The sequence below is a fragment of the Pteronotus mesoamericanus genome, unplaced genomic scaffold, assembly GCF_021234165.1.
Source record: "Pteronotus mesoamericanus isolate MK-2021 breed Mesoamerican mustached bat unplaced genomic scaffold, CSHL_Meso_final contig_163, whole genome shotgun sequence".
In the NCBI taxonomy this organism is placed as follows: Eukaryota; Metazoa; Chordata; class Mammalia; order Chiroptera; family Mormoopidae; genus Pteronotus; species Pteronotus mesoamericanus.
The window spans coordinates 1835715-1856873 of record NW_026555064.1 but is presented as its reverse complement, the minus strand read 5'-3'; the positions used below and the strand labels follow the sequence as shown (position 1 = coordinate 1856873).

The following is a 21159-nucleotide window of genomic DNA, read 5'->3' as shown; positions in this document are numbered from 1 at the left end:
CTTAATTCAATATGCTCAAGGGATGAACCATATTGAGATTCTAAATTGACAGAGGTTGACTCGCTCTTTGGCTTGCAGCCGTATTTTATCAATTCTTGGTTAGCTTTCAGTACTAGACCCAGTAGAATTCAATTACAGGAAAAAAAAAACCCATTAAACTCTTGATTTAGGCAAAACTTGGTAGATTTATTGCACCAGAGCTGATTATGTCAGGGACTGTCAGTCATTTCTTCCGAGAGCCTGGGGTACTGCCTGCCTTAAGGTAGATTGAGGTGACTGTATGCTTTCTATCCTTTATTTATGAGATCACCCTGCTGACCCACCAGGCTGTGCTTTGCAGTTTTCTCCATTCCTCCTCTCACTCTTCATTAGTCATAAAATTTATTGGCCCCTATGGCATGAATCTGAATGAACCAGCTCACTGGTTCAAGCCCGTAATTTCATCAGCGTCGCAGTTAACTTTTAGCTGAGCTAACTTGGCACTGAGATGATAATAATGATTTAATCTCACGTTTGAGCAAATCTTTACCTTTAAAAAATCACTTCCACATAAATTATTTCGTCGTATCTTTATAATGACTCTGAGAGGTAACAAGCGAGGCTCAAAGACCAGTGACTTTTCCAGTGACCGAAGAGTTAGAACTCACACCTAGGACGTTCTTCTCTCTAAACCAAAATGCTCAGTAATGCCTGATGGTATGAAAATGATAAAATCATGCAAGAATTATGGGAAGCTCTAGATTTCATTTAGAGCTTCATATTTTATTGAGAAAACAAATCTAGGAAGGTGTCTGGAAAAGTAATTTGCAATAGAGAGTAATCATTAAAATTTAACTCTAGACCCAAGAATATCACACGAGAAACCATGAGGAAACTAGGCGAATAAGACATAATCCAGTGTCAACTTACATGGTGCAGATGGTAAGTGCAATGACAGCTCAGAGAAGGGGGAGGAAACCATAGGCCAAAAAGTCAGGGGCAATGTAACGGAAGAAGAGGGACTACAGTTAGTGCTTAAAGAATGTGCACATTTGGACGGAAGAGAGAAGTGGGTAGGACATAATAGGCTGTTGGGAACATCCCAAGAAAAATTGGAGAGCCATCTTCCAGATGGGGGTTAGCAGGGAGATGCATCTGATTGGAGGAGGGCTAACCAGGGGGTCTAGGAAGGGAAGTTGTGGGAGTTAAAATTCAGTCGGGAGGATGGGGCCAAATTAAAGATGGCCTTTAGTGCCAGGCGAAACGCGGACTGCTGTTGAGGCACCGTGAGGTATACGGGCAGGGGTGGTTCCTCCTGAGGGCTGTCAAGGAGAATCTGTTCGGTGCCTCTCTCCTAGCTTCTCGTAGCGCCAGGCATTCCTCGGCTCGTCTATGGTGTTCTCCTTGTGTCTCCCTTCTAGGCATGTCTCTGTATCCAAATTTCCCCTTTTATTAAGGACCCCAGTCATATTGTGTTAAGTTCCCCCCGCCCCGCCGCCATGACCTCATTTTTACTTGATGACCTCTGTGAAGACCTATTTCCAAATCAGATCATATTATGAGGTCCTGGCACCTCTCCTAAAAGAGTGAATTCAAGACGAGCAGCAGAAGGGGCTGTGCACCTGGGGACAGGATGTGGCAGTGGGAGGGGTGGGGACTGGAGAAAGAAGGAGGTGATGAGTGGAATTCAAGTGGGGGTATATGGAGCTGAAGATGCTGTGGAACAACCATGTGGAGATGTCAAGCAGGCTGCTGGGTTCGCAGTTCTGGGCTTAGAAGAAAGGTCTGGGCAGGAAACAAAGATTTGGGCTATAGATCTAGGGAGGAAAAGAAATGATAATAATAAGCATTGACTATTAATCAGGCACAGTCCCTAATGCTGTCCATGAATTTTCTTTTTAATCCTTTCAACAACCATATATAATAGATACTGTTATTTCCCCCATTTTATAGACTATGGATCTAACTAAGTCACAGGGACATTCAGTAGTAACCTGCCCAGAGTCCCACTATTAGTAGAGAATCCATACGCTTCTACACCCAAATCTCCCACACATGACCGTGACGGTGATCCACAGCAGAAACATATTTTACGTTGCAGCCCACTATGGACATATACTTCAAGGAAACAAAAGTTGCATCAAATCACACTTAGCCCTTTGCTGTTTTCTATTCTAGTTCATTGTTAAACAGGCTGGTTGCAACCCACAACTTGATACTCAACCCACTCTTGACATCCACAGTTTTAGAATTACTGTTTAACACCCTTCTGCCTCCCACGCCTGGCTTGGGTGATGTCTGTAGGACTGCAAAGATGAGGCGAGATGGAAGCGATGTCACAGGCATTAGGAAAGGACTTTACCAAATCGTGCCCTGCGGACTTGTCTGTGGAAACTGCCTAGCTTTTTGAGAGTGAGTCATTTACGGCTGTCACGTGTCTTTAGGAGAATGCGAGCCATTTCTGCTGCCAAGTTTTTCCGCTGGATGGTATGGGAAAAGATACGGATGCACTTAACTCTGGAGAATTCTGAAGTTTCTTAGTTCTAAAATAGCTGCAGGATTGCCCAGCAGCTGAATTTGGCCCACAGCCCAAAGAAACCAGCCCCGTGCCTGCACCCCACTGTGGCGTGGTTCCTGCAGACAGTGATGGCAACAGGAAATAATACCTCCGAGGCAGGAGTTATGGAATATGGCATTTCACATCTTGCTGAGCAGGAAAGGGTTTTGCTGGTAAGACGTTAGGAATCTCCTCCCAAAATATATCATAGACCCTGAATGCATTCATCCTTCCTTCCACTCATAGGAAGAGGGAAAATGTTCCTTTTCACTTGAATTAACCCATTCTGAGTAGCCGCCTGCCTTCTCGCTGCCTCCAGAGTCTCACTCCCTCAGCTAACCCTTCCTTCCCTCTTTGGTGCCATCATTTTCTCCTTTTCCAGGGCTTCTTTCCTTCTGACTTCTAATACACCATGGCTTCCTCCCAAAAAGTCCCTCGGGAGAAGGAACGTGGGGGCTGAGGTAACCGTTCTCTGTCTTGACAGTGGGGGGTGGTTACGAGACTGTATTCTTGTCAAAACTCATAGAACAGAACACGAGGAAGAATGGATTTTACTATGCATAAATTATCTATTTTTTAAAACATGACTTTAAAATAAAAGCTCCCCCACCCCACTTTTCTTAATTCTACCACCTGGGGTTGTCATCCTCTTACCTTTCTCCCTCTTGCCCTGACACTTTCTTTTCCCACTGTCTTCATATCAGCTAAAACCATGGCACGTATAGGGCGGTGGGGGAGGCAGCCCTAACCAGGCAAGCAAAGAGAGAAGTCATTACAAACTGTGACGACTGCAGCCGGACCCATGGGAACTAAGAGCCCTGTGAGGAGCTCACCCGTCCCCCCACCAGGAAGACCCAGTGATTTTGCCATTTACTAGGAAGAGGCCACCTCTTTCTCCGGACGTAAGGTCTCAGAATGCAGTAATGTGTTGGCTGATTCTTGAAAAATCCAGAACTGGCAGAGACAGAGTGAATGATGGAGGGAAGAACAGAAGCCGGAGGCCATGGGAAGGCTGGGCAAATGTCCCAAAATGCTGCTAGGAGAGCCCTGGCCCGTGGCATAGACAGAAAAACAGAAATAAAATCTGCTCTTATAATGAATACGCTTTATGGGCACGTCTAAATTAAAACTGGGTTCTTCCACTTCCGGGGCAAACAGACACGTGTTAATAGCTTTCGAAAAATAGAATGGCGATTGCACGGAGGCCCGTGAGGGAGCATGAAAAAGCGGAGCCCCCGACATGCCAGCCCTCCATGCCAACAACACAGGTCTTGAGTAAATCTGTGTACTTTCATTCCTTCAGTTGGACTAGATTAAAAGGCTTCATACACAGCCTGGACAACTGCTAATGATTTAATGTCCACCCTTCTGTATTTGTTTTAATGTCAGGTTTTTATCATCAAGGTCACCCCGAAGACACACAGCTGCTCCATTATGCAAAGTTGGTATACAGCAGCCTCCATCTATTATGTTTTGTATCTTTTTTTTTTTCCTTTGTAGTCCCAGGAGTCTGCCTTCTCTGTGAATCCCCCTCTAACAGGATGCTGTGGTTTATTTTTTCCCTGCCCTTGGCCATGCAGATGGGCCAAGTTTTAACCTTTTACTATCCTCATCCTCCGGGGTGGGTTCCTGTTTCTCAGCTGTCTTGGGAACTCCTGCTGTTTGTGGATTTGCATGTTTATAAACTCCAGACCATTAACTCTTGGGGCAGACCAGCTGTGCTATGGGAGCTGTTGGTTATTCCTCAGTGTGGTATTTTTATTCTCACTTGGCAAGACCTGAGCTGGTTGTATTTCCAGTCATTTCTGTTGTGGAACAGTCTCCACAGAACTTCCGTCCTCACCACGTCAGCGGGCAGCCTGAACAGACCTCCAGCTCCCGGGGCTGTGTGTACAGAGAGGGCAGTGGAGCAGACCAGGCAGACGCACGCTCAGGCCTGAGTTCTGCCTCCGCCTTTGCTACTTGCCAGCTGTGTGGCTGGGGGGTGGGGAGGGAGTCACGTCACCGCCCCAGACCTGTTTTCTTTGTACGATGAAGATCGGACTGGATATGGCACGGAGCTCCAGGTATTCTGAAGAGATGCCTCAGGGACCCTGCAAAAGTGAGAGGTGACGATGCTGACAGGGTCCCCAGGACTAGGACAAGTTCTTTAGAGAAACTACCATCTCTACAGTTCTTTCCAACTTTCAGTGCCTCTGTTTCTATGAAAGAAACAGAGAGGGTCTTGTGCCTTCCTGCTTCCTGTGACTGGTAGGGAGGCCCCACTAGGGCAGAGAGCGCAGTGGGGTAGGAGCCAGGCCTGGGGCGGGGGCAGAAAACTGAGCCCCACCGTGGGACTGGAAAGTGATGGAATTTATGCCCCTGACCCAGGTCATTGGGCCTGAGACTGGAGATCCACTTGACCGGGAGGGTGTCCCTTATCCCTTTAGAGGTACCAATGCCTCAACGTGCGGTGAGGTAAAGCTGAAAGAAAATGCCAGGTTCTTAGACCTTGGGCTTGGGATGGGTAGGGAAGGAGCGTTGGGTACAGCTGGGGACATCCTGGCCAGGGCTCCTTGCCAGATCCCAGCTCCTCACTTCTTCCTTTCTAAAGAGGCCTTGCTTGCTTTCTTCATCAGATAGCAGTTAAAACAGAGGCGATTCTGAAGGGAGCCAGCAGGTCATCTATGACTCAAACTATGCGTACATATCTGTGCCTAGACCTTGTTCTTCCCAGGGGAGAGTCCCCACCGAGTGCAAGGGCATCGCTGTGACATCCGACCTTGAGGACTACCCAGCACTTCAGTTGGGCTAGATGAGCAGATTCTTTATCTAGTCACGATGGCAGGCCATGGATAACACACAGGTTTTTAAAAGTTGTAGAAGAGCAGATCTGATTCTTGGAATGGCTTTATGAGAAAACCTTTGCATTTCCTTTGAGTCAAGGGAAACAAGTTTAATTATTGATGTTATGTGTCTGGAATATGGCCTTTTTAATAGCATTAGAAGAAGCACTTGTGGCCTGAAAGGAATTTGGTATGAACTAGACAGTAAAACTCTTCGTAGGTGGCAGTGGAGAGGAAAACACAGTGTCCTAGCTCCACTCACAAATGCTTAAAAAGGTAGGGGTCAAGGCAAGGAAGGAAGGGAATTAGGGATCGCATGGCACTTCCTGGGGGATCTGACTGTTTTAGAACAACAGTTAGAGTTGTTATAAATGTCTCTGGCCATGAAACTTGGCCTGTTTTCTGGCAGGCTTCTCCTGCCTGCTCTCATTTTCCCCAGACTTCTTCGCCCACCACACAGTCTGTCTTCTTGCAGCGTCTGTGTGTAATTTAGAGGTTTCACAGCCCTCGTGCCATAGCTCCCAGCTGGATTTCCCTGCACACAGCGCTGAGAAGTGAGGTGCACACACAGCTCGCCCTTGTGCCGATGGGGGACAGACAGCTGGCTTTTGTCGACAAAATACAGGCGATGGTGCATCTCAGGAACTGATTGTCTTTTCCATTTCTTAGCTTGTGCACAAGTAAATTATAGGCTTTGTTTACTTACCTTTGCTTCTACACAAATAAATTGCAGGCATTGTTATTCTCATAGGAAACTTTTATTGTCCTTGGATTGGTTTATAACCTTGTTAAAGTTAGGGGGCTTGTGTCTTACTATTCAGACACTGAATTAGGGTATTATGGACCCACCAAGTAGATTTTTCTTTGAAGCAAAATCCATGAAAGGAAGTGCCAGCCATTTCATTAGGCTTGATCAGGGGTGGGCGGACTACAGCCTGCAGGCCAAATCCAGCCCACTGACTGTTTTTGTACAGCCTGTGAGCTGAAAATGGTTTTACATTTTTTATTTTTATCCTCACCTGAGGACAATTTTTCATTGCCTGGTGGCGGGGGGCGGGGGGATGGGAGAAGGAGAGAGAGAGAAACATTGATGTGAGAAAGATACATCAATTGGTCACCTCCTGCACATGCCCTGACCAGGAATTGAACCCCCAACCTTTCAGTGTGCAGGATGACTCTCCAACGAATGAGCCACAGTGGCCAGGGCAGTTTTACATTTTTTAATGTTTGGGGGAAAATAATAATATTCTGTGACATGGGAAATTTATATAAAATGTCAGATTTTAATGTTTATAAATGCAGTTTTTTGGAGTACAGCTGAACTCCTTCACTTATATGTTACCTAGGGCATTTCACATGACACTGGAAGAGGCAAGTAGTCAAAACAAATACTGTGTGGCCACGAAATCTAAAGTATTTACTTTTGGGCCCTTTATAGAGAAAGTTGCCAACCTCTCGTCAACAACAACAGTTGACATCTTTTGAGTTTCACTCTGTGCCAGGCACGGGGCTAAGTATCTTTGAGGCATTATCTTATTTACTCTTCACAGCAATCCTATGAAGTATACTCTTTGACTGCCATTTTACAGATGAGGAAGAGGAGGGTCAGAGCGGTTGTACAGTTTCCGCCACATCACGCCGCTGGTCAGTGTCAAAGCTGGCACTTTCACACACGTCGTCTGATTCCAGGGTCCGGGTCGTCATCAGCCTCTGAACGCCGTCCCAGTTGGCGGGAGCAATACCCATGAGCACCCCGGCTGGGGCTGAGGCGGAGGCCACGGATACAAATTGTTTATCTGAGATTGAATCTGTTTTTGTTTTTGTTAATTTAATGCATTGTTTAAGGTTTTATGTTTGTCTCTGTCATGAGAGTGCACAAGCTCCTCGAGGACAGTGGCCAAAGGTGGGCCCCGGGCCAGTGCCCAGCACAGAGTGGAAGCTTGCTGACCAAAGGAAAGAGGTGGGGAGTAGGGACAGGCAGGAGGAAAGGGGAAGAGGAGAGAGAGGATGAAGAAATATAGTACTATCGAGGAAGGGCTGGGTCCCCTCAGCATTGTCCCTCAGGCCATGGATGGCTCCACTTGGCGCCAAGGTGGCTCTCCCCATTCCAGGGCGCGCTGGTGTGGGCAGGACACCCTGGGCCAGGCAGGTCTGACCTGACTGGTGAGCCCGCCCCCTCTGCTGTGGCCTAGCTGCTCCTATCCTCCTGCCCCCGCTCCCCTAACCTCTGGTGGCACTGTGGCTTCCCTGGCACCCAGCCTGGACACATTGCCAACCCTTGAGGGGGAGAGCTAGGCAAGTCAGTATTTACTTTGGAGCATGTCCCTTTGGGGGGGGACATGAAAGCGAGGCCTCCCATTCTCACATCCAGACATGATGACTTCCATCAAAGGGGAAATCTTTGACTCTGGAAAGGTGCCAATAGAAATTGTTTCTCTTCTTATCTTTCCAAGAAGGCTGCTGATTCTAAAGGCGGTACACTGGTGAATGAGAACTCATGTCCACTGGTCATTGACCAGCATGACGCACCAGGCCTCTTATGTCAATGTAAAAAATGTCCAAACGTCTAGGGAATTTTTATGAGTTTATTTGAGCCAAACTGACAACATATGCCAGGGAGCAAGGTCTCAAATGCCTTCAGAATAAGTTTTGCAGCTCCTTTTATGCATTTAAAGTGAAAGAAGGGACGTGAGAAAAATTGGAGAAAGAAAGGTGGGAATGGATTACAGGATAGTTAACATAATGTGCCCTCTTGGGGGTTAATATCCCCTTCAAGGGATATTACTCTGGTATTTCAAAGATGTATTAACCTAGAGACACAAGAACAATGGACAGGGCTGACTTAAAACTTTTCACTAAAGAATTTGTAGGCTTGGGGCATGACGACCCACCCTAACGGGCCCAGTTAAGGATCAGATCACCCTGGGAAGTTACTTTCCATAGACCCGCTTGTTTTTGGTCCATAATACAAGAACAAGGGGCAGGTGGGCTAGAGCAGAGATCCTCTTCCTCCCTGGAGCAGTTCTGGGATTGAAAGTTGGTGTGAGGACTCACCAAGGCCACAGAGTAACGCTCTAGCCTCTTACTCCCCTGTGTCAAAGCCAGTTAGGAGATACAAGCGCTAAGTGGGTGACCAGGCCAAGGGCGGCTGTGTCCCGGCAAGTATGACGAAAAATGTATAGATATATCTCCTGATTTCTCATGATTCTCTCCACTCTCATTTATTGATTGTATTTATCATAAGAAAAGAATGAATGGGGAGTAGTGTTCTACTACTCCATTCATCCAAAAAATAAATATTTATTGAACCCTTGCATGAGCCAGGCTCTAGGGATACAAAAGTGAATCATTAGTTATTCCTAAAGGAGCACATAAACCTTGTGTTGGCAATGCTACTAGAAATACTACTGTACTAATACGCGTAGTGACTGCATGCTGTATGTCAGTCACTGAGATAGGTTCTCTTCATAGACTGAGTCATTGAATTCTCACAGTTATCTTATGAAGTCAGCTCTTTTCCTCACTGTGTAAATGATGAAACTGAGGCTTACGTCACTTACTCAAAGTCGTCAGGGGCCGATCCAGGATTCAAGTCCACCCTGGCACCAGCGCCCGCGCTCCCGGCCACTGCACCGCGCAGCTTCTGACTGCAGTAATCTGAGACTTGCTGTGCGTCTGGCACGGTGCTAAGGCCCTCACACACTGCGCCACTGAGGCATCACCACAGCCTTAGGAGGCAATATTTTACAAATGCACTTACTAAGTAAGGCAATGAACAACCTGGATCTGGAGCAAATACAGATGTGTAGCCAGAGCCTGTGTCTTAGTTACAGCTCCATGCTGACGTTGGTAGTCGGACTGTAATATTGAGCTATGAGCACCCAGGATGGCATGGCGCCGGGTATGCTTCTCAGGATAATACTCTCCTGATTAAAGGCGGGGGGGCAGCCTCCTGCAGGCGATGTCCATTCCACTGTCCGCAGATAGCAAGGATATTTGGGGAAGGAAAAAAAATTTTTTTCTACACTTCTAGGTTCTTCTAGATGGTGTGATAATCAAATTGACATGAGACAGATTAATAGGAGAAAATAACCACATTTATGATGTAGGTACCTATGAGTGTTCCTAAGATTATGGGACAAGGACACATCAGACTCTTACCTTACACAGCGATCTACGGAGAAGGGGGTGAGGGTTGTTTTGGTGTGGGACTTGGAGCAGAGGAAGTCGGTTCACATGGAAATGAAAAAGCAAATGCTTGGTAAATAAATGTTTGCTTGGTCATTTTAAACAAGAGGACACAGAGGACTTTGAACAAAAGGACCTTGCTAGGTTCCTCCCTGTCTACCACACAGCAAAGATTAAACTCTAGTTATCTATAAGGCTAGCTCCTTTCCTGGAGCAGGTCTTCTGTCTAAAATTTTTTCCCTCAGGGGAAAGGTAAAAAGTTTTTGCTGAGTCTTTTGTTTCTTAAAAATAACGAGCTTAAAAGAATCGATATCCCAACAAGGTATATTTTGGGGTGGCAAACTCTGCTTCCCCTCCCCAGCTCTCTGCCAAGGTGCCCAGTCTCCTGCTTTAGTATCACCCTCCGGGTTAAAGCGCTGGGCTTTAAGTTCTCAGTAAACTCAGGTCTGGTAGCGAGAGAAAGTCCCACCTTAGCTCCAGAGCACCGGGTCGGGTAAGCTGGGATGCGGCAGGCAGGAGAGCCGCGGCCCAGGACGATGGGAGCGGGCCACAGTGGGAGCACCCGCGTTGCTGGACGGGCCAGGCCACGGCGATTCCCGCGGCTCAGGTTTGATAGCTGTCACCGCAGGCCTGACTCCCTCCCTTCCTTCCCTTGGTGCTCCCACCGCCACCATTTGAATCAGATATTTTACAGAGTGGTCGTGTTTCCTGGTGGGAAATCAGGTTAGAAAAGGAAACAAACCAGGGAAGGGGGTGCGAGGCCGGGGAGGGGGAGGGGAGGAAGAGTTTCATAATACTGTATAAACCGAGCCTTGGACATCTCTGTCCCAGGATTCGCCTGCTTTTCTTTAGCCCAAGGAGACCTTGGCTCCCTGGGGGGAGGAGCCTGTTGCCATAGAAACCACCGCCCAGTGTGTGGAGCTGGGGAATGCTTCCTGACTCCGCCTGGTCTGGGAAGCAGGGCTGTCTGAGATTGGTCCACATCTGTAGTGTTCGAGTAAAGTCCTAGAAGTGGGATCACTTGGTCAACAGATATGACCGTTTATAAGGTTCTCCCTGAACTGCATGTTGGTTTAAAACTAATCCATTTTAAGGGGACAGAGAGGAAGGAATGTGGGGGAGAGGAAATCAGCATCTAGCAAGGCATTGTCAGAGACGCACCCCTATCAGCCAGCTCCTGGCTTGCAGCCGCTGTCAGTCAGCGCTCGGCCCCACCCCGCTCAGATCGGTCTCCGCATCCACCAGGTCGGACACCGCGGGGCAATTTCCTAGTAGAACCCCTAACTCCCAACCTGGCCGTCAGAACCGCTGCACTGACGAATTGAACAAGGTGAACCGCTGAAGCAAGCGGTACCTTGGCACCGCCTTGAATTGAATTGCCAAAATGAGAAGTGTGACCGTGAAACGGCGAAGAGAAAAACTTGATTCTGGTGTGGACATCAGTGTGATGGGGAGTCCAGAGTTAGGACTGGGAGGTTTTCTTCCACCAAACATACTCAAGACAGATAGAGTCAGCTTTGAATTAGTCAGGCCAAACGATGGCAAAAAAAAAAAAAAAAAAGAGAGAGAGAGAGAGAGAGCGCGAGCATTTTGTTGGCTTGCTTTTGCTTTTTATTTTTTGTCAAAGCCAGACAAAGAATAAAAAAAGGGGTAGCATGCTGTATCAGCAGATGGCAGAGCCTTGAATTTTGCTTCAGTCTTCTCTGTAAAGGACCTCTTCCCGACTGAGAAAGGGCTTCTGAAGACTAATGAGAAGGAAGTCACACCAGGGTTGGCCGGCAGCACACAGGGTTCGAGCTGCCAATCAGACACAAACAGGCTTCAATCTAATAATAGAGTTAGTACGCATTGGCAAAGGAGACAAAGCAGGAGATGCAGTACCTTCATCTCATCGGGAGGCCCAGAAGCTTCCTTTGCCCCTCTCCTGCTCAGGGTATGTACCAGGAGGAGAGCCAAGAGTGTAGGGGTCACCTTGACACACAGAACTCAGCCCCTCTTCCCTGCCAATCATCTCACGGCTCCGCTAATGCACACCGTGAGTGAAGCAGACAAAACATTCCCCGCTTATCTGTTTTCAAGGGAACAGCGCTGCGGGAAAACCGGGTCGTTCTCACGCGGGTCTACATAAGCCCAGGCCTCGGGTTGATCTTGCCCCCACAGTAGGTGTTGGGGGTTGATCTGTATTTCTCAAAATGATACGTTGAAGTCCCGAATCCCAGCACCTATGAATGTGACCTTATTTGGAGATAGGGTCTTTGTAGATGTAATCAAATTAAGGTGAGGTCATACTTTATGTGGGTGGGCCCTAATCCAATATGACAGGTGTCTTTACAAGAAGAAAAAATAGAGACACAGGGAGGGGAGTGCCATGTGGAGACACATAGGGAGAGGAGAGCTGTGTACCCATGGAGGCAAATGCACCTGCAAGTTAAGTAATGCCTGGGGCGCCCAGAAACTGGAAGAGACAAGGAAGGATCTTCCCCTGGAGTCTTAGAGGGACTTGGTTTTTGTATTGCTAGCCTACAAAAGTGTAAGAGAACAAATTTCTGTAGCTACAAGCCACCCCTCTCTGTGGTACTTTGTTACAACAGCCCTGGGAAACAAATACAGTAGGTAAAAATAGAAAAACCACTTGCTCTAAATAAATTTTGAGCCTCCTGGCTTCAACAAGTGACATTCCAGGTTTTTTAAAAGCATATGATTGTCAAATCACAGACCCAGATTTTTATGAGATCTTAGGGAAAAGGTAAGTTTCTTAAAGACTGGAGATAGGGAAATACATTTTTCATTTACTAAGAGCAAACCCACAAACTGTAGGCTAAGGAACTCTATCCAGCATAATTTTATAGAGGAATTTTAATAAAATGGTTTACAAGCACCTAGGAAAGAAAATATTGTGAGTTTCATAAGAATAAATTATGCTAGACCTATTGTGAATTCTTTTTGGATGGAGTTATTGCACATGGGTTTTAGTTCCTGCCAGTGTGATTCAACAGGACAAAAGTGCCAAGAAAGGAGAGTGAACTCAGAAGTCACTAGTGAAAGCACAGGACCTAGGGCAAAGGAAATGATCATCTGGCTCTATTCTGCGCTGAGCAGACCCCACTTGGATTTTGTCGTCAGTTTTTTGGGCAGCACCTTGTAGGAAACACACAGGCAACTGAGAGGGGACACCAAGATGCTGAACAGGGAGTCAGAGGTGCTTGGTCCGAGTCACTCTAACTGCAAACAGTCTGCCTGTCTGGATGGGCTATCCTGACACCTGAGACCCAGTCAACATGACTATGACGTGCAGGCAGGAAACTCTGTCCCCATGAGTGATTTTGAGAGGTCCTGTTTGTTTCTTAGTATCATCAGTACCTAGTATGTCACCTGGCACATAATTATTTGTGAAATGAAGAACATTAAGTGGTAATCCCAGGTGCAGGCTAGTTCTGGTGTGAGTTCTTGGGTTGCAACTGGGTCAGCTGATTTCCTGGTTAGTCCGTTTCTATCCATATAACCCCACTAGGTGAAGGCCAGCTTGGACCTTCTCTTTACTTAAAGACACTTATGGAGAAGATTCTTTCTGTTTCATTACCATTATTTTCAAATAGTCCTGTTTGGTCTAGGACCTCCCCATAGTCCCTGAAGGATGGCCCCACCCCTGCAATGTTGGGGACCTTCAAGGGCCACTGACAATAGAGAGGAAGGAGCCTCCTGGGGTCCAAGCCAAACCAGTCACCCAAACTGACCTAAAGAGTCTGGAGTGGCTGGAAGGAGCCCGGTTTTGAGGGGCCATGCCTGGAAGTGCTGTGAAATCCATCATAATAATATCTCTTCTCCAGTTGTTCATGCCCGAACTGAAGGCCGGAATAATTGTTCCTTATCATCCTCTTTCAGAAAGACCATCTGGCAATAATTTTCATAAAGGTTTCTGAAGGCAAAGATAAGAAAAACTCAATAATGATTGCATTAGGTGGAGTTTCTAGGCTCCTGATTTCAGGCTGCCTCCTTCTAGTTGGCTGTATTTGCCTCTCACTGAAACACACCACCTCTCTAATCAGCTGGCTTTGTTCCACTGCGGAATTGCCTGATAACTGTGCCTGCTTCAGCCCATCCTCACAGGGCACCATGGCCCTGAAAGAGGAACCGTGCCAGCCAAAGACCTGAACTCTAATTCACCTCTGCTCCATAATGGCTACTCTGCAGTGGGCTGGTCCTGTAACTCTCTGAACGCCAATTTCCACTAAATTAATAATTGTGCCTACTCTGTCTGTTTCTGGGTTTGCTTTGCTTTGTGTTATGAAGGTGATTTCTAAATTATAAACCATCAGTCCGATATGAAGAATTGCATCTCCCTAGGGGTCTCTGATCTGACTGTTTTCCAATTCTGAAGTGAACATTTACCTTTACTCTATGTATGTCACTCATTCATTTGTAGGAGGACTTTTGTCATTCTGCATCCATGTGTCAGGTACTGCACTAGGGCCTGGGGACTTAGAGGTAAAAGATGGAGCTGTGAATAATTTCCAGCAAAGGATGCTATGGAGTACACAAGAGTGGCACCCATTCTGGTGGCAGGGTCTAGATTTGGAGGAACTGTCAGAGATCCTTCCTAAACTAGGTGATGTCTTTGCTGAGTTCTGAAAGATTGGAAGGAGTTAACCAGGGACAAGAGTCAGTCAAGAATGAGCGTATTCCAGGCAGAACTGAATGGCATGTGAGCCTAGAGATTAGTGTTTCTCAAAAGGGGTGCTACTGGCAGTTTGAGAGGACAAATGTACTTGCGTGTGACTTTCCCATGTACTGGAGGGTGTTTGGCATCCCTGCCCCTAGGGACTAATATCAGCAGTTCTTCCCCACCCCAAATATGCCTTCGCATTTCCAAATACATGTCCCTCCACTCCATCAGGGGTTTGGGGCCATTTCTGGGGTGAGAACCACTGCTACAAAAATGCATGGTGGTATGTCTTAGGAAATAGTGTATGACTGGGGAGGACAGAAAGAGGAAAACAAATGAAGGAGGCACAGGTCAGATGATAAATGGTCTTAAGCATCTAAGAAGCTTACTTTTTAGGAGCAATATCTTTGATTGGGGAGAGATAGGCTAGGTATGTAAGGCTTTGGCACATAACAGATGGCCAATAAATTTAAGATCTCTGTTTTCCAGGATCCTGCCAAACACAGTTGAGTTAGCACATGTCCTGTTCTCAGGCATGTGCACTGTCTGTGTACCTCCTGATGCCTGTGTACATCACAGTCCAACTGGCCAGTGACAGCTCTTTAATGTCTATTCAACTGGAGGGAAATTGGGGGTGGGGGCAAGACAGCCCTAAGATGTCATTAAGGTGTGTGGCAGACTCAATCCCAAGGATCTTGGGCTCTTTTCTTCTCTTGTGGCCCCACCATCTGGCTGCCTGAGGTCTCAGAACAAGCAAACTCCAACTCAGAAAGACACTGCGCTGTTACACACCAATAGCCGCCACCGCCACCACCACCTGTTGCTGGAGAGTGTCAAGGGAAAGATGCTGTGGCCTGTAACACATCCTGTGGTAACTTAGGCCCAAATTATAAACATGTCTTGGTTCATTTGCCAAGACATGCTAAAAATAAGGCTGCACTTGCCTGTAATAAACCATGTTGTGTGTGTTAGGCTCCTGGCTGAGCCCTGCAAACCCACTTACGCAGGCAGCAAGTAGTTAAGCCAGCGTGATAATGGGACACAACTATGCTGTGTAATGCTGTTTCCCAGGATGAGGTAGTGCAATTCCAGGGAAAAATCAGAAACGCATACGACTCCCATTCGTTCTATCGCACCCCAGGCTGCAGCACACTGAAATGACCACTGTCTCTTCCTAGGAGCCGTCTCTTGCCTCCAAGTCTTTGCCTGTCTGTGCTCCATGCCTGGAGTGCGCCACACTTCGCCTCCTCCTGGCATGTCCCTCTGGTGGGCTCCAGATCATCCACTTTCTCTTGCAATTAGCGCATTTACCACGCCCAGAGCAATTGCCTGCTTACTCATCCATTTCCCATACTAGATTGTGACCTTCTTGAGGGCTAAGAAACTGTTATGTTTTTCTCTGTATCCTCAATGCCTGCTCAGTGCCTGGCACACACTAGACTTTCAATAACTATTCATTGGAATGAATGAGTGAATCAGTAGGTGAAACTTCTCAGACTACAAACCCAGCAATAAGACCAAAGATCTCTCCCACTTCTCTACCATCGTCTGGGCAAAGAGACTCACTCCAGTTGTAAGTCCCAGAGACTGGGATGAGTGGGGAAAAGAAAAAGAGGGGTAAGGAAAGAGGATGTGCTTGGGGAGGAGTCAGCAACTGATGAATTTGGCTACTGGATGGGCTCAGCAGCACAAATGAGAAGAGGGTCTCCCATCATAGCAAGTCAGGCACTTCGGGATGGTCTGTGTTAGGAAGGAGACATTGTAAAATACAGTGGGTGTAACCTGCCCACAGCTTCAGGTATTGGTTCTCATTAGATTATAAATTAAAACAGAATGTATGTCCACACAAACACCTGTACGTGAATGTTTGCAGCAGTGTCATTCATAATAGCCAAAAAAGTGGAAACAACTCAAATGTCCATCAACTGACAGAAGGATAAACAAAATGTGCTATATCTATACAATGAGATATTTTTTTCCAACCATAAAAAGGAATGAAATACTGATACATGTTATAACGTGGATGAACCTTGAAAACGTTATGCTAAGTGAAAAAAGACTAGGTAGAGGGTGATAGCTAATAGGTACAGGATTGTTTTTCGAGGTGATGAAATGTTTTAAAATTGATTGTGGTGATAGTTGCCTACATCTGTGAATATACTAAAAGCCATTGAATTGTAAGCTTTAAGTGGGGGAAGTGTATAATATGTGAATTATATCTCAAATAAACCTGTTGAAAAAAACAGAACTTCTAACACAGGATGTTAACCTGGTCTTAAATTTTTATTTTTATTGGTTTGAAAGGAAAAGAGAGAGACAGAGAGAAAAATCAGTGCGTTGTTCCATTTATTTATTCATTCATTCATTGATTTTTGTATGTGTACGAACCAGGGATCAAATCTACAACCTTGGTGTATTGAGATGGTCCTCTAACCAACTGAGCTACCTGGTCAGGGCAAGCTGGGCCTTTGAGAACTGTGTACCACCTGGAATAGCATGCTAAAATTGGCATGTCTATGCATTTTTCTGGGTCTGTCAATTTCGCTGGATTCTCCCTCCCTCCCACTAGCAAGGAAACTGCTGCTCTGCCCCTCCTCAGAGGGCTCAGCGCACTGCCTGGCTGCAAGGAAAGGATGTATGGAATACTGATGGGATCGAATATGCGAATTCACAGTTTTATTTAAATAAAAATGATTAGTTTCCACTCTTAAACTAGTAGCTAACCAAGGAATAGAATGCAGTATGATTCTGAAACTGCCTTCATTGCTGTAGAAAATGGAATGATTGTGGTTCCATTCTGAAATGTATGATTTTTTTAAACTCTAAAGTATTATTTGCAACATGAGCATCTACTAGCTTTTAAATGGCTACGTGCTGATCATTTTTAAGTTAGCAGACCCTTTAAAAGTAAGTTAAATGACTTGGTAGGAAATCAAGTTATGTGTATATGTAAAGTTCGTCAAGCTTCTGAACCTTTAACTAAAAACTTTTGCATCATCAGAGGAAAACAGTGAGTTCAGTTCACCCCTTGAAACAAATACAGACTACATGATTTTTTTCCCCTCTGAATAACTAGAACCACTAAAAGCAGAGAAGTGTCATTTGCACTATTTGACTTGAGGAACTGTATTTTATTTTCTGGGCAAATACCAAGAGGGAAAAAGGTAGCAGAGCCTCGTTGAAATGAGCTGTTTTGCATTTTTAAAATTTGCATTAGGGTTTCAAACTACTTGGAAAGTCTAAGGACAGAGATTATCTTTTTTTTTTTTTCCAAAGTGTATGCTCTCACACCCTCTAAATTTGAACTTTTCATATTGAGTTAACTGTATGTCTAGTTTTCCTTGAAGAACCCATTCTCCCTGCGTCCCCCTTTTGCTCATCAGAACGCCCTCTTTCTGATTTTTGGTGCTCACGGTGCCTGTCCAGGCTGCGCCGCTCGGGGAGTCCTGTGCACTACTGGCCGCCACTCCCTGGGTGGATCGTACAGTCACATTGTGGTGATGGACCTCAGCGGCCGCCGAGAGCAGGGAAACAGCTGACTGCTGACTCAGAGGGGGCGAGCGAGCCACCCACGAATCTCATTGCAGCTCGCTGCTGCATCCCTATCCCATAATCCCTTGCTTGGTTTGCTGCAGTCTCTTCAACAGATCCTGAGTGAGAAAAAGATGTCCTGTGAGATAAAGATTGATTGGTTTGAATGCCGAGAGGGGTCTCACACTTGTTAAGGACCCAGAAACATTCCTGCGGACTTTGCTGAGCTTCCTCTCCTCTCATTTCCTCCATTTTTCTCTTCCTCTCTTCTGTTCATGATCTGGCACATCCCTCCACAGAGCAGAAGATATGCTGGGCTTCTGATGATGGCTGCACCGCATGGTAGGGGATTTTAACCAGTCTCTTTGCATGGTGCTTCCAAACTTGAGATGTTAACGGAAATGTGCATTGTTCTTTGGGATTCCCGCGGAGCTGTAGCTTGGGAGGGTTTAATGCTTTGCCTCGTTGATTAGTTTGTCTGCAGAAATGAGTAGGTCTTAAACGTTCGGATTGCTTAGTTATGCCAGGTGGATAACTGATTTCCCCTGCTCTCTCTGCTCTGCCCCCCACCCCACCCCCTGCACCTTTTCCCCCTTGGTAATGCTGCACGCTCTGTAACTATAAGATAGAGGGAGACCCGCTCTTTGCTTAAACAAAGGCATCGAATTCACAAGAATAGGGAGAAAGTCATGCAAGATTTTCTTATCAAGTTCCTAATGTGATCTGACTAGCTTTTTTTTTTCTTTAACTAGTCTTTATTTTAACGTGTATCTCGGTTTATTTTAAACTGATTTTTTTTTCTGCTGCATATGTTGGGTACAAAGATGGGGATGCAAAATTTCATTTGCAAGATTCCTTCCTGGATACCCCAGGGCGGAGGAGAATGTGCGATTCGACCCTTCCCCCACCCTGTCCTCTGTTAGAGAACCCTGGGGTTGAGCGCCACCGTTCCCAGTTACCATTGGAAACCCATTCATTCATAATGCATGACTTGACCTTCTGAATTCCAAATCCCATTGATGACCAGCAAATATGCAGGAGATGATCTGGGGTTTTTCTTCTGACATTCCCTCCCCTCCCCCCGGCCTTTGCAGTAGACTCAAATCTGGGTGGAGTTCAATGGTAGCATTACAAAAAAAAAAAAAAAAAAAAAAATTCTTGGGTTGGACCTTAGGTTTGCTTTCTGAAACAGTGGGCATTATCTTTGTATTGGAGAAATTTTTCTACAAGTATGCCCCACCCTGTCATTATTCCTTATTTTGGGGATATAGGAGAGCAAGTAAGAAAGCTATTCGTTTTAAACTAAAAATTAGGTGGCTTTCTGAACCAAAAGATAAGATGATTTGCTTTGGAAAAGACGGGTTTTAGGCTTTAAGGAACAAATCTAGATTTAGAATGAGGCATTTAAAAAATTATTAGTTCTTCCTTGGCTTAGATCCTATTGTGGCAGTTTTATTTCTTATTATTATAAATTATTAGAGGTTTTTCTAATTTAAATTGGAATATGTAAGGAGAGCCATTTGTTTGCCCAGATTCTTAAACTGATTTCTTAAGTATCAGGGTTCCGTTCTGCCAGTGGAGCCTAGTTCCCGGTGCCTTTCTGTTCCGGCAGATGCTTTAGCAGCGCCAGTCCTGACCCCCTGCGGTGTGGAATCCCGCACGCCCTCCCGAGCAGGCACACAATGCAAAGTTTCGTGCGTGCTGTGATATGAGAAAGCAGCCTTCTGTTGCAGGGGTGGAAGTTGTGGGCCTTCTCTACCTCTCTAAATATTCCCTTCCAATTTTCTCCTAGAAAGACGCAAGTGATTTTCATTGGAAAGGTGGAAACATGGCCTAATGTAAAGAGGTTCTCTGACAGAATGTCCTGCTTCCAGAAATATGAATGCAGCATAATATATAACACACACATGTTTTAAAACAGAGAATAAAATCTATACACATTTTTCACTGTAGTTATTATTATGATCCTGAGATGACTTTTTTAATATGATAACAAAAGTTTAAGTGGGTTTTCTTGTGTGTGAAATAAAGTAAAAATACTTATTCTTTGTGTTAAAAAGAACTGAAAATGTTCTTCATTTGGATATCTTTAGACATTCGTTCATTCAAACTTACAACCTTCTTCTCTCTATTAAGTAGGAAAAAAACCCTAAATATGTAGCAATTTTAAAAAATTTATCTAATCTTAATTTTTAAGACTCCCTTGTGCCATTTTTCATTATCTCTTTGATACAACTAAGATGTTAACCAAACATTGGTATATATTTTTGAAATGTATAGAAAAACAAAATCCTTCCAAACTTTAAAAAATTTGCTGCCAAATTATTGGCTGTTATAGTTTGTTTTTTTTTTTTCCTTTAAAAAACGTGACTGAATTACTTCTACTTGTGGCACAATTGCAATTTGCACACAACTGTAATTGCTTTAAAATGCCATCTGTGCCCCTTTATTACTTATATGAGGGTTTTAGGATTGGAATAGAATTTGTTCTATAATGGGGTTGGCTGTTAGGGTTCTCTGAATATTATTGTGTGGGTTGTCTGAATTTAACAAATCCTCCTGGAATTTTGAGATTTAGATTAGACCAGATACTAAGGAATAAATGAGCCCAGTATAATTATTCAAATTGCATCATTGAGGGCAATATTCATGGCTGCTTTTGGCTTGCTAGCCTCTCTACCCACTTCTCCTTTCCCTTCTCTGCCTTTCTAGTCCCAGTAGCCTACCTTGAGTGCTGTTTATTATTCTTCTTGAAAATGTATTAATTTAAGTGAACATTTATTCTAATCAGCATCAGAATTAAATAATATGCTTCCTATTAACCAAGGGCAAAAGAGGTTTTCTGTGAGTAGGACTGACTTTTGAAGTTCTGATGTAGAATAAATTTCTCTTCTTCCTACTTGCTAACCTGGTGCTACCCCCAGAGTTTAGGGCCCAGGCTGTGCGCTGCCATTTCTGTGGTCCCAGAACATCCAGCCTCTTTGTGTAGTCCCCCAGGGAAGCAAGGGAGGAGGCTTGGAAAAGCAAGGTGACGGATGTGGGAAGAGGAGACCCCACTCATCCTGATGGCCCCAGGGTACCGTAAGATGAATGTGACTGACCACTTAACACTCCGTCATGCAGACTCAGCCTCTGGAAATCAGAATCCCCAGAGCAAATCGTAGGAACTGACTGCAAAGGATGAGGACTTTTATGAAGAAAGCAATGGCAAACAGTTATCCATACTGAGGAAAGAGGTAGAGGAAATAGGCATAAAAACAGGTTGGGGCCTTAATCATCTCCCATATAAGCAAAACCCAGCCGTCTAGGGAAGCTGTCATGCATCAGACCCTGCAAATAAGAACCTTTGGAAAGCTTGGGCGTGTCCTTGTCTGGAGACAGAAGTTGAAGTACAATAGATGCCCTCCCTACCGTGA

At 45.4% G+C, this 21159-nt stretch overlaps 1 protein-coding gene across 7 annotated transcripts in view; it reads left to right on the top strand.

The window, feature by feature from the left end:
• The window catches only part of TRIM2 (tripartite motif containing 2), a 79233-nt gene that overhangs the window by 7470 nt on the left and 50604 nt on the right, over nt 1-21159 (top strand). For 2 of the 7 annotated variants that reach the window (XM_054562381.1, XM_054562376.1), the window contains exon 1: nt 17781-18085. The exons of the other annotated variants lie outside the window; for them this stretch is intronic. In XM_054562381.1, coding sequence (XP_054418356.1) covers nt 18083-18085 — 3 coding nt within the window. In that variant the 5' untranslated portion in view covers nt 17781-18082. Of the gene's footprint in view, nt 1-17780; nt 18086-21159 lie in introns of those variants that run through there. 7 annotated transcript variants of the gene reach the window in all.